Source organism: Vanessa tameamea, chromosome Z (assembly GCF_037043105.1).
Source record: "Vanessa tameamea isolate UH-Manoa-2023 chromosome Z, ilVanTame1 primary haplotype, whole genome shotgun sequence".
Taxonomy (NCBI): Eukaryota; Metazoa; Arthropoda; class Insecta; order Lepidoptera; family Nymphalidae; genus Vanessa; species Vanessa tameamea.
In genome coordinates, this window is record NC_087341.1 from 54290 (window position 1) to 66330 (window position 12041).

Consider the following 12041-nt stretch of genomic DNA (forward strand, 5'->3'; position numbering starts at 1 on the left):
CTAGTTACACTGTACAATATATATTGGTCTCAGATATTTACATACCTAGAGCGTTTTTGATAACAATGGGCTCACTCTCCAAGGCGTCGGATATTCCTATCGGATTCTGCGCCATTACTCGGAACATGTATTCGCAGTTCTCATTCAACCGCTGAATGCAGTACGTTTCTATGTTCTTGTCAACATCAGCCACCTTGACCCATTGGTCTAACTCCGGTTCGTGCTTCTCTATAGCATACTTGATCAGATCCAACCCGCCATCGTCGAGGGGAGGCTTCCATTCTATTGTAACAGACTCTCGACTTATTTCTCTCATTATGACGGGACCTTCCGGTTTGCTTGGTTTGTCTGAAAATAAAGAGTTATTCCAATTGTTATTTTGGTATTGAAAATTCGCGATCTGCATCGACTCCGCCTGGAACTGATCAAAACATAGAACTTAAACTCAGATTATGACTTCATCCAAAATGTGGACATGATGCTAAACGGCCTAGTAGTCAAAATAAATGTGCAAGGTAATTTTATTAATTTGGTCTATAATTTTAGTAAATAGAAGTGATGATGGATATTGCATTAACAATAGTAACAATAGTAATTGTATTGTATCGGCAAAATTGCCTTTTCCGACATTTTGTATACTTTCGGGAAGTTTATGTTTATGACGTCACAAGTCGAATCACTTTGGATGAGGTCTCTATAATATAAAAAGATCCGTTGTTATCATCATTATTCACCATTTTAAAAAGGGCTTGTTACATTACGACAGGCTATTATAAAACAAATTTATTCTAGACTTTATATAAATTCTAAAGAAGGCAAAATTTTAAAAGAAAAAGACTGAAGGCAGAAATAGACAGCTTAGACTAAAATCACTTAAAACTAGCTTGATCACTCATTTAGTGAGTGTGATACGTGTGATCGAATCAATTGATAATAATATTATTGTGTAAACAATCTCTTTTGCGATGCAGTAAAAAGACAGAGACATCAAATACTTTATTATAATAATTAAATAAATAGAAGATACATCCACTACGCACTAGAAATGGCGTGCCCCACACTCACTCTGTTCAACTGAACTGATCTTCAAACAGTTCGTCCGTGGTAATCTCAACGCCGCGACCAACGCGTATATAATTTAAAATAACCTTATATTTATTTAATTTAAGTTGATAAAACATTTTGTTTCAATGTTAATTAATTTCGTGATAATTTTTACAACAACCGAACATTAAGTATGATTTGAATTTTGTATAAACATATATAACCCGTGACAGAGCACTGCTTACAATGTCATAGTTGTTTTTTTTTTCTGCGAATTTAAAAACAAGGGATGTATCATCTGCAAATAATACAATGTCGCAAGTCTTATTTACAAAATAAAGTAATTCTAACACATATACTAAAAACAGCACACGCCCTAAAATTGAACCCTGTGGTACACCCATTTGCGCCATATAGTTATACTCTGTTGAACCAATACCGTAAATGCCATAAAATCCCACGCGATTACAATGTTTTGGTTGCGAGAAAACTATTCTCGCTTATGCGATCGATCGCTTTATTTTGATAGTTTAATAACATGAGACAATGATTTATCGCTTTAGCTAACTTTGGTTCGAATTCTTACCAGTATCTGATATTTTTAGATGACTTTCTTGTCTATCGTAAAATATATATAAATGATCATTAAAAGTCGAGGTTACACCGAATAAGGAGATAGTTATAACTACACAATGGACAGTTTTAGATAATATATCAGCTGTACTACACGACTACACGACTACACGACTACACTACACTATACTATGCACATATTTTTTAAAATAAAATATTTTTTTAAAACCTAGGTAACTGCCCAAACAAAATTTGGTCATATTCCTTTAGATAAATATTTTTCTATCATTTTCTCATACCAAATAGTTTTGCAAAAAGTGAGTAGATGTATGGTAAAATTATATTTTTAAGATTATACATATCTTTACATATCTTACACGTATATGTTATACGAAAATAATAATCAAATGGATCCCTTGCTTACCGTAAACTTTTATAGTGGTTTCTGCTGATGCAGTTCCAGCCTTATTCACAGCCTCTACTGTATATTTCCCGGCATGAGACCTTTGTAGAGTCGATATTCTTATCAGGCTGGAAGTATCCTCAGTTACAATCTCAACATCCTCCGTAATATCTACCCTGGACCCGTTCCTATACCACACGACCTTCGGCCTCGGTATACCACTGATGACCGCCGTCACCGACCAGCGTTCACCGACCGCATGTTTCTGATCGACTTCTTCGTCTGCCACGACAACAGTCGGTTTCTTTCGAATTTCCAGCGAGCAAGACGTGTCTATTTCACCGAAATCATTAGTCGCAACGCACTTGTATAACCCCTCAGTTGTCTTTGTCGCCGTGACCACTAATGTCGCGACTCTGTTGACGTACGTCGCTTTGGCTGTTTTTAACTGTTTACCGTTTTTGTACCATGTGACCTTTGGTTCTGGAAGACCTCCGAATATGCAAGTAAGTTCGACATCATCACCAGGTCCGCCTATGACGTCCAATAAAGGTTTCTTCAAGGTCGGAGGCTGATTCTCCATCACTCTCTCGACGCGGATGTACTCAGTCGTTTCGGACGATCCGCTTACGCCAACTTCGTTTACAGCGAAAACTCTGAATTTATACGTTGACATTGTTTTAAGATTCTTGACGCAATATTGAGTCTTTTGAATATTTTCTATCGACAACCATCTGCAACAAATTTTCACATTTCTATAATAATAAAGACATAAATATATATGTTACTGTAAAGCTAAGATTTACCAATTCTTAATGGTAAATGCCCAAAACGGTTTGCGGTTCGAACTTTTGCCACCATTCACTTAGTAAATCTTAGGATTTACATTTAAGGCACGGTAAACGTTGAAAAAAATCATGTCATAACGTGTTATAAAATAATATCCGAAATGAAAATGATTTAAATAGGTTACGTTAGGTTAGTTATTTAATTACTATCGTTTGATACCTAAGGTTTTGACTAATAGTTAATTGAAATAAGTGATTAAGAATTACTCATTATTTTATTCGAAAAACCAACATCTACCAGCTGACAGCGGTAAAACCTAGCATATACTGAATACGAATGGTAAAAGCTCGAAAAAATCGTCCCATTTTCAGAAATACTTACATTTACCAACTCATAGCGGTAAACCCTAAGACTTACTCTTAAATCTTAGGATTTACCGTAGTTCGAGCTTTTATAGTAACATATACACTACATATAATTTACTCGAGCTCTGGCTTTTTGCAAACCCGTCTGGGTGTGTACCACCAACTCATCATACATATATTGTACCGCCAAACCGTTCTGGTTTGAAGGGTGAGTTCTTATCGTTGGTGAGTTAAGTGAGTTATCTTATTTCATAAGGTTAGTGGCGCTTTGGCGATGAAGGAAATGGTTAATTTTCTCATTGATTCTATCCGAACAAAATCAAGTCGAGCTTGTAACTAAATATTATAGCGGTACATATAGCGATTTTTTGTGTACCTAAAAAAACCTGAAAACCTGCGGACCCGATATACATAACAGAAATACCAGAAGATGCAGCGCGTTTCGGACAGGGTTTTAGTGAATAGTATTATTATTGTAGAAGTAGCTGCGCTTCGAGGTGAACGTCAGTGTGACAAGCATGAATTACAAGTTCTTGTTAATAAATGAGCATGATTTGTTAAGCCTTTCCTGGAAAGAATATTATTTCGATTTATTATTCTGACGAATTGTGTTTCGTGAGTGCTGTGCGTAATAAAATTGATTTTATGAAATACAATCAAGAACTCACTCCGTTGTATTTTGCTCCTGATATTCGACAATGTAACACTCGATCTCGGAGAAACCTTTGTCACTGGGTTCCGACCAAAAGATGCTAACAGAGTTGTCGTCCACATCCAGTACGCGAGGTTTTCCCGGTGGTGAAGATATGTCTAGGTTTTAAATAAATTTATCATTAGACAAAACTTTACGACACAGATATATACGTCATATTTGTAATAGTTTAGAGGACATTCTAGTATATTTTCAAGCATTTTATCACTTAAAAAATCAAATGAATTTTACACATACCCAAAACAATGACTTCAATATCAATTTCTACTACGCCGCAATTATTTTCAAGCCTTAGTTTGTATGAACCGGCGTCTGAGTGTTCTATTTTCTTGATAGTAAGACTTGCTGTCATAGAGTCTATGAAGGGTTTAGTGTGCTTAGACTTTTTAATAATTTTCGAATTGACTACCCACTCGTCGTTAGGCTGGGGGTTGGCTTCATACTGGACGTAGAGCGTGACATCACCTCCTCTTTTCACCCTATATGTCTTCTCGTAGTCCAAAATTTTAGGCGTAAACTCAATCACTGAAATTTTTAAATCGATTAACATAACATAACATAGTAATGGCTAACACGACAAAAAAAATATTAAAGTAATTTTACTATTATAAAAAGCAACTATATTATTTTAAGTCACTTATTACAAACATATTAAAATGCGCTTTTGCGCATGCGTACCTTCTACTTTCAGTCTAGTGGTACACCTGGTGTCCATTAATTGACACGAATATTCGCATTGGTCGTCATCCGTGCAATGTCTTATTATGAGAGTACGTTTTTTACCATCCGTTATTAGCGTAAACTTCTCTGAATCTTCAAGCATGGTCTTCCTTCTGAACCAAGTTACCGTAAGGCTATCTTCGGGTACTTCGACTGTCAGGTACGCATCAGTGTTAGCAGGTATAACAACTACTTCGGGAAGTCTCAACGTAAAGTCAATTGATGGTTCTTCAACTAAAAGTTTAGCCGTACACTTATCATTCCCAACTTCGCATGTATATTCGCCTTCATCACTTTTCTCACTGTCGTATATTTTCAATTTTTGTTTTTTTCCGTCTATCGTAAGCTGAATATGATTCGAGAACTGTAACTCAGCACCGTCTTTAAACCATCTGACAAGCGCATCACCTTTTGTGAGCTCGATGTCGAACGTAGCTTTGTTACCCCTGTTAACTTTCTGATCTCGAAGTCGTTTGATTATCTCCGGCGGCAACTCTACTACAGTCACTTCGGCAGTACATGCATCATCGCGCAACTTGCAAGTATATTCACCTTCATCGTGAACAGACGTATTTCTTATAAACAGTTTCCTGATATTACCACGCTTTTCAAGGTCGTATTTATGTCTTTTAGCTTTAATCGTTTCACCATCTTTTTCCCAAACAACATCGGCTGTTTCAGAGTTGATTTCGACTTCAAGTATCGCAATGTCCCTTTCTTTAACTTCGAAGTCTTGCAATTTACGAATGAACTCTGGTAACGTTTCGTGGACGATCAGGTTTGTGCTTGTCTCTTGCCCCTTAACCACGCACCTAATTGTTCCTTTGTCGGACAATTTGGATTTCTTGATTCTCAATTTGTGGATACGACTTTCTTGTATAATTTCCCTGTGATCCATTCCACTCAATTCTTTGTCATTATGATACCATTTTGTGGATACGGTGTGAGAAGTTTCACATTCTAATATAACTGTTTTGCCCTCTTGTATCTCATATTGTTTCTTAAGGTTTCTGACAAATGTCACCTCATCCACATCTATGGTGACTCGGGCTCCGTGAGATGCCTTACCGGCAGTGTTTGCTGCGACACATTTATAGTCGCCGGAATCTATTTCTGAATCGACATTAATAATGACGAGTTCAATATTTTCACCATCAAAGTTTTGTGTGACAGTTTCATTAGGAGTAAGAATTTGATTGTTTCTGTACCATGTTACTAATGGTATAGGATTACCTGTGACCTTTGCGTTCAATATGATCGTACCCTTTTCTCGGACTGTTAATTCTTGGAATCTATTGATAAAGAGAGGTGGTTCCTCATTTTCTTCCGTTGATTCTGAAAAGAAACGCTCTTTATTTTTTATATAAGTATTAAATTATTTCATAGTATAAAACTTTTTTTAACCAAAAAAGACAAGTCAATTATAAACATTTTGAAAACAATAATGTGAATGACTAGCTGGTGTCCACGACTCCGTTCACGTGATTTTAAGCCTCAAAAGTGGGAGTATTATATGGTTGACATATCTGTGTATCTTTGAAACTGTCGTGGCATCGTCTTTCCCATTAAGTATTAGACTAACTGCATAATGTATATTACACAATATTACACGTAGTGCCGTCGGGGATCAAAGCATAGATTTTTTTGCAGTTGCGAACACGCGACAGACTCACATAAAGCTAGCCGTGTGCACTGGACTCGCTTAAAAGTAAACGATTTTTTTTTGGAATCAGAAGGAACCGGCGCATAAACATAAAGTCATCTTTGCCGCACCCATTTATACTTATAGCATATTTATTTTCAAACGCAAAGGGTTGATGTAACACCACTAGAACTCTTTAAAAAGTTTTAACCTCATCAGCCCTGGTTCCATAACATCTCGATTTTAATAAAACAATACTACAGTATAAATCAGTGAAAATCGCATCCAAATCGGTTAAGTCGGTTCCGAGATTAGCGGTAACAAACGAAAATTTAGTTTTTTTTTTCCATACAAATCTGAACAGACGTTTGAAAATCATCAGCTCTTTATTAGTTGATGAGGGGATCTGACTACCTTCGATATGTTCTATCAATTCGAACAAAGTAAAAATTCAGAAACCAATTCACCGACTAAACTAATTATTGAAAGCGCAGATTTTTAAGAAACAATATAATAATGAAGTAAGTCTGCTTAGCTATCCGAGTTGACGAAAATTAAACTTACATAAAAGATTTTCAGTATAACACACAGCAACCAGACTAACTAATAAACAAAAGTTTAACCTGTTCTATAATATATTATATTCAAGCAAACTTATATGTGTATATAGATTTTTATTTTATTATAAATCTAACCTAGCCTATAATATATTTTAGTAAACAAACAAAATAATATTTTATAAGACTAAACTAATTATTGTTAGGGAGGATTTTTAAAAAAAAAAAATATTTATCAACGCACAAACTAAGACACAAAAGATTAACCTATTCTATAATTTACATAGTGTCAATGCAAAGTAATTTGGTACCTAAAATGATTTATTTACGATAACATCGTACTAACCTATCATATTATAGATATATTACGGAGACATAATAGGTACATTGGTTTTAAAAAATAGTATTATTAGCACGAGCTTTTTAAATATTATTTTAATATGCGTCAACATGCTTGCAGTCATTCAATATTACAGGCAGCGCCGCTTTTTTTCGAACTGAGTATGCCTAATGGCCTCTACAGCGTCATTGGGCGGGGGCAGCGGCTTATATTGGCTAGGCCGTGGCCGACCGAAATGGACTAGTATAAGTTAAACCCAATTTTATATGATCGACTACATTCCTGAAAGCTCAACTTAAATTGGTCTTTTAAATTAGCAGTTTTTTTTTAACTTTGTGTTCACAATAACTGTCAATTATAACCTTTTTACAGACTATAGTTAGTCAAAGTTTCAACCAAATTAACTTGACGACATTTTTGCAATAAATATTTTGCAATATTTTTTTTTTTAATTGACATATCTTTTTTATTTGTCAACCGATTTTAATAAAACAAAGCCTATATGTTACCCTGATTTAACTACAGTATATCAGTGAAAACCGCATTCAAATCGGTGAAGCCGTTTCCATGATTAGCGGTAACAAACGAACTGACAAACAGACAAACATTCTAAAAATCACCTTTTTGTAATCTATCGCATAAATAAATACCCGCAGTACAATTTTTTCTCAAATATCTTCTATGTACAGATTTCGATCAGTTACGATTTTATTATATGTATAGAATAGAGAGAGATAGACATATATAGAAGAAGAAAATTAGTAATATAAATTCAATCCTTACCTTCAATAGTTATTACAGCGCTGGTTTCAGCAGATCCTTCCGAGTTCATCGCCTTGAGAGTGTACAAACCGTCGTCTTTGCCTTTCTTCGGATTTATGATAGATATAGAGTGCATATCTCCATCGGTTTTTTGTGTAAGGGTTTTAATGGGTTTATTATTTTTATACCACGAAACTTTCGGTTCCGGAGTTCCCACTACTTGAGTTGCTAAGACGACGCTTTCTCCTTCTCTAATAGTCATACTCTTGAGAGGTTCTATTACTTGTGGTTTTTCCTTTTCACCAGTTTTAATTTTTAGAACTATTGGTAAGCTGGCTTCGCCTTCCCTGTTGATTGCAAGTACTGTGTATGTGCCTTCTTGATATTTTTTGACATTAGATATTCTTAGTACACTACAATACATGTGCATATCGGATTCTGTAGCTATGGGAATATTATCATTTGTCATTATTTCTTCTCCTTTAAAGAACCAAGCGATATCGGGTTCGGGAATAGCGACTAGCCTGCACTCTAAGAAAATTTGTGAGCCTTCGTCAACGTATTGTGCCTTTGGCCTTTTTGAAAATGTTGGTGGAATGCCTTCCAATATATCCGCTAATGACGATTCCCTAGATAAACTTTTTCTAGAAAGAATTGTCATTTCAGAACCATGATCAGATAGTGGTGCCTCGACTATTAATTCAGTGGTGCTCGAAGCAAACCCTGCTGCGTTTTTAGCTACACACGTAAATGTTCCCGCGTCTTCTGGAAACACCTCCCTAATCACTAGTGTGGCTACGTTGTCGTCATCATAATACATCTGAAAATCTTGGGATGGTTTTATTATAGCCGTTTGTCTAAACCACGTTATTTGAGGTCTAGGAAATCCTTCGACTTGACATTCAAACTGTACTGTTGACCCGTCTGGAGTATGTTTCGGGCGTAGCTTTTCAATAAATATGGGGGCGATAGCTTGTTCCTCGGAAGTAGGTTCTGAAAGTATCATTGTAGATATTTAGTTGTTACTCTAAAATTGCTGTACTATAGACATACATATTTTAAATAAAATAATCCTACTTACTTTCAAAAACGGGCAATTTATCAATTTTCTCATTCAATTTTTTTTGAAGATATAATGTATAATTCGATTCGTCCATTAAGTATTGCGCCGGCACCCAACCCTTTTCTTCTGTGAGATGTTTGCGAACATACCACCAGTCTTGATTTGTAGTTTCTATAAATATAAAAATGTTGTACTGTGTTTTCAAGGGCTTTTGTTTTAAATGACAGGAAAGATTTACTTTTATTTATGGCAGACTTATGCAATGGTCTTTATTCATTTTAAGTTTAAATTTTAATAAAATTTGATTTTAATACTTAAGCGAAGATAGGTTATAAAATATAATTTTATTGTACCTAGTATGTATAATCGTTCACCCTCTACAAGATTTATAGCCTCGTCTGTCTCTGCGACGTAAGAATAAACAGCAAACACTGTATCACCGCATCGAACATTTATTGGAGTTTCTGAAATATTTTAAATCATTAAATAAAAAATCATATTTCATGTATTATTTGAGCGTCTGACTGCTTTAAGCTGATTACTGGGTAATTACCGGGAAATTCTTGTTCTTTGGCTATACTCATTGATGCTTCTGCTTCTGCAAATAACAACATAGATATATTGTACTATTTCAGGGGCGGTTTCATTATTTACGATCGTAGTTTCTGTAATAGCATAAATACGTTGATTTAATTTTTTACCTTGAACTGGTCCTGATTTCTTTGGTTTGCGCTTTGCCGATATAGTAAGTTCTTCATCTTCAAATATTTTGTTGCTGACTTTTTTTGGTTTTAATTCAATACTTTGTTCTTCTACTTCACTAACTTCGTAAGTAGGTTTTTTAGGTTTTCTCCTAAATATCATTTCTACATTTTCTTCTGATTCGCCATCACTAATAATAACTTCCTCTGCTTGGCTATCATCTTCAATTTCTTTAAGCAATTGTATCGATGTTTCATCCGTCTCTTCAGTAATGGTGACTTTTTTCTTAGGTACGAGCTTTATATTACTTGATAGAGATAATTCTTCTTGCTTAAATTCATCTAATTGCTGTTTAATATCAAAAGCAATCTCTTGATTTTCAATCACGTAATCCTCTTTTTTACCCAATTCAAATGTTACATTTTCAATAAATTCGGTTTTCTTATCTAATATTTTTTTCTTAGATAAAGATATATTTTCTGCTACGTCGTCCATATATTCCACTGACATTTTCTTAATCGGGGCTTTTTTCAATGGCATAGTGACATTAGAACTTTCCTCCATTTCTTCATTATCAATGATTTCAACTACATCTACTCCATCATCATTTTCTTTGTAATATTTTATGGAAGCTTCATTAGCTTCTTCGTTAAATGTTGGTTGCCTTTGGGGTTTTAATTTAACTTTACTTGACATTGATATTTCTTCTTCGAGATAAGAATCTAAATGTATATTAAATTCTTGCTCGACATCTTCTTTAGTTTTAACAGTCTTCGGTCTAAAAGTAACTTCTTCCGGTTCAGTTATTTCTGGAAGTGTTACCGATGACTTTCGAACTGGCTTTAATTTCTTTTTTATAGTTACTTCATCAACCAATTCTTCAACTTTTTTAATACTCGAACGTCGCGGTTTTATTGTCACATGTTGAGGTTCCTCTTCCATATCATCCGTAGGTTCCTCTTTTACATCCTTGTTTATATATTTTTCTGTTTCATCATTATCAATAGTTTCTCCGACAACTTTTATTTGCTGTTCTTCAATTTTTGATCTAGGTTCTAAAATATCGTCATGGGTAAACATTGGTTTTTCTAATTCCGTTTTATGACCATCTGGCATTTTCGGTTCTTTGATTACCTTTTTCTTTATTGTAGCAGCCTCCTTTATGTTTCTAGAAAGAACTCCGTTCTGTCGAATGGCACTTAAAAGTATTATATTAGGTATTATTATCGATGGAGGCCATTCGGTTACATATTTTATGCGACTTTTAAGATGTATTTTTGGTATTTTTACAACTGAACCTTCTGGCTTTGTTTTGACAACACCTTTTTTTAATTTAAGATTTTTAAACTGTGGTTCTGCAAACTGAGGTTGATCAACTTGTATTTCTTCTATTCGCATAGGTTTCAGTTTCGGTTTTTTCTTTATTAAACTTACATTTTCTTGTAACTGAATTATGTCAGGTTTTGAAGGTAAATCTTTATCTTTTTTATCATTTTCTTTTAAATCTTCGTCATGTAAGTTTATTTCTTTAACAGTGCCTTTCGGTATTTCTAAAGGTTGTTCCACGTATTCATAACTAAAGTCTTCTGGTTTTTCTAATACCGGTCTTTCTAATTCTGGGAGTACTGATATTTTAACAGCTTTCTTTTTTATTTTTGATGCTTCTTTTATATTTCTCGACAGCTCACCGTTTTGTCTTACACTTCCCAAAAACGTAATAATAGGTTTGATATCCTTTGGCGGCCAATCAGTAAAAAATTTTATACGGCTTTTCAATTGAATTTTCGGCAACGATGTGACTGTTGGTTCTTGTTTTGGTTTTATTGTTGATTTTTTTAGTTTAAGTTTAGTAAATTGTGGTTGTACTACTTCTTCCGCAAACTGAGCGGCACTTATTTTAATAGAGCCATGTTCCATTTGTTGAGGTTTTAAAATTTTGTTCGTCTTCATTTTTTCAACTGGTTCTGGTCTTCTTGCACTGCTTTCATCTTCTACTTGTTCAGGCATGTTTGTCGTGGTTTTTTGAAGATTGTTTACATGTTGTCCCGTTTCTGTAATAAATAATAACCTATAAGATACAACTCAAACTAAGCATAGTAAAAACAATGAAATAAACATTAACATCATTAAAAATTAGAACATTCATTTTCTTTTTAAAATTATACGTTGATAATCCTAACGTCACATGGATAATAATTACAATAGTAGTTATAATGTTAAAGCCTTTATTTAGCCTTTAAGCCTTTATTATTTATTAAATAATGATTCTTAAACAGTAACAACAAACTATATAAAATCAAGTTAATCTTTTTCGGACCATGTCCATGACGTTGTTTCAAAATAATTAAACTTAATTACTCTGTTAGCAT

At 34.3% G+C, this 12041-nt stretch overlaps 1 protein-coding gene across 1 annotated transcript in view; it reads right to left on the reverse strand.

Annotated features, from left to right (window-relative positions):
• The window catches only part of LOC113403088 (titin-like), a 63760-nt gene that overhangs the window by 2058 nt on the left and 49661 nt on the right, over positions 1-12041 (reverse strand). Inside the window, exons 13-22 of the mRNA XM_064220280.1 lie at positions 9672-11723; positions 9524-9568; positions 9324-9434; positions 8989-9141; positions 7929-8900; positions 4565-5941; positions 4124-4411; positions 3843-3984; positions 2042-2754; positions 46-348 (exon numbers count right to left, since the gene is read on the reverse strand). Coding sequence (XP_064076350.1) covers positions 46-348; positions 2042-2754; positions 3843-3984; positions 4124-4411; positions 4565-5941; positions 7929-8900; positions 8989-9141; positions 9324-9434; positions 9524-9568; positions 9672-11723 — 6156 coding nt within the window. The remainder of the gene's footprint in view (positions 1-45; positions 349-2041; positions 2755-3842; positions 3985-4123; positions 4412-4564; positions 5942-7928; positions 8901-8988; positions 9142-9323; positions 9435-9523; positions 9569-9671; positions 11724-12041) is intronic.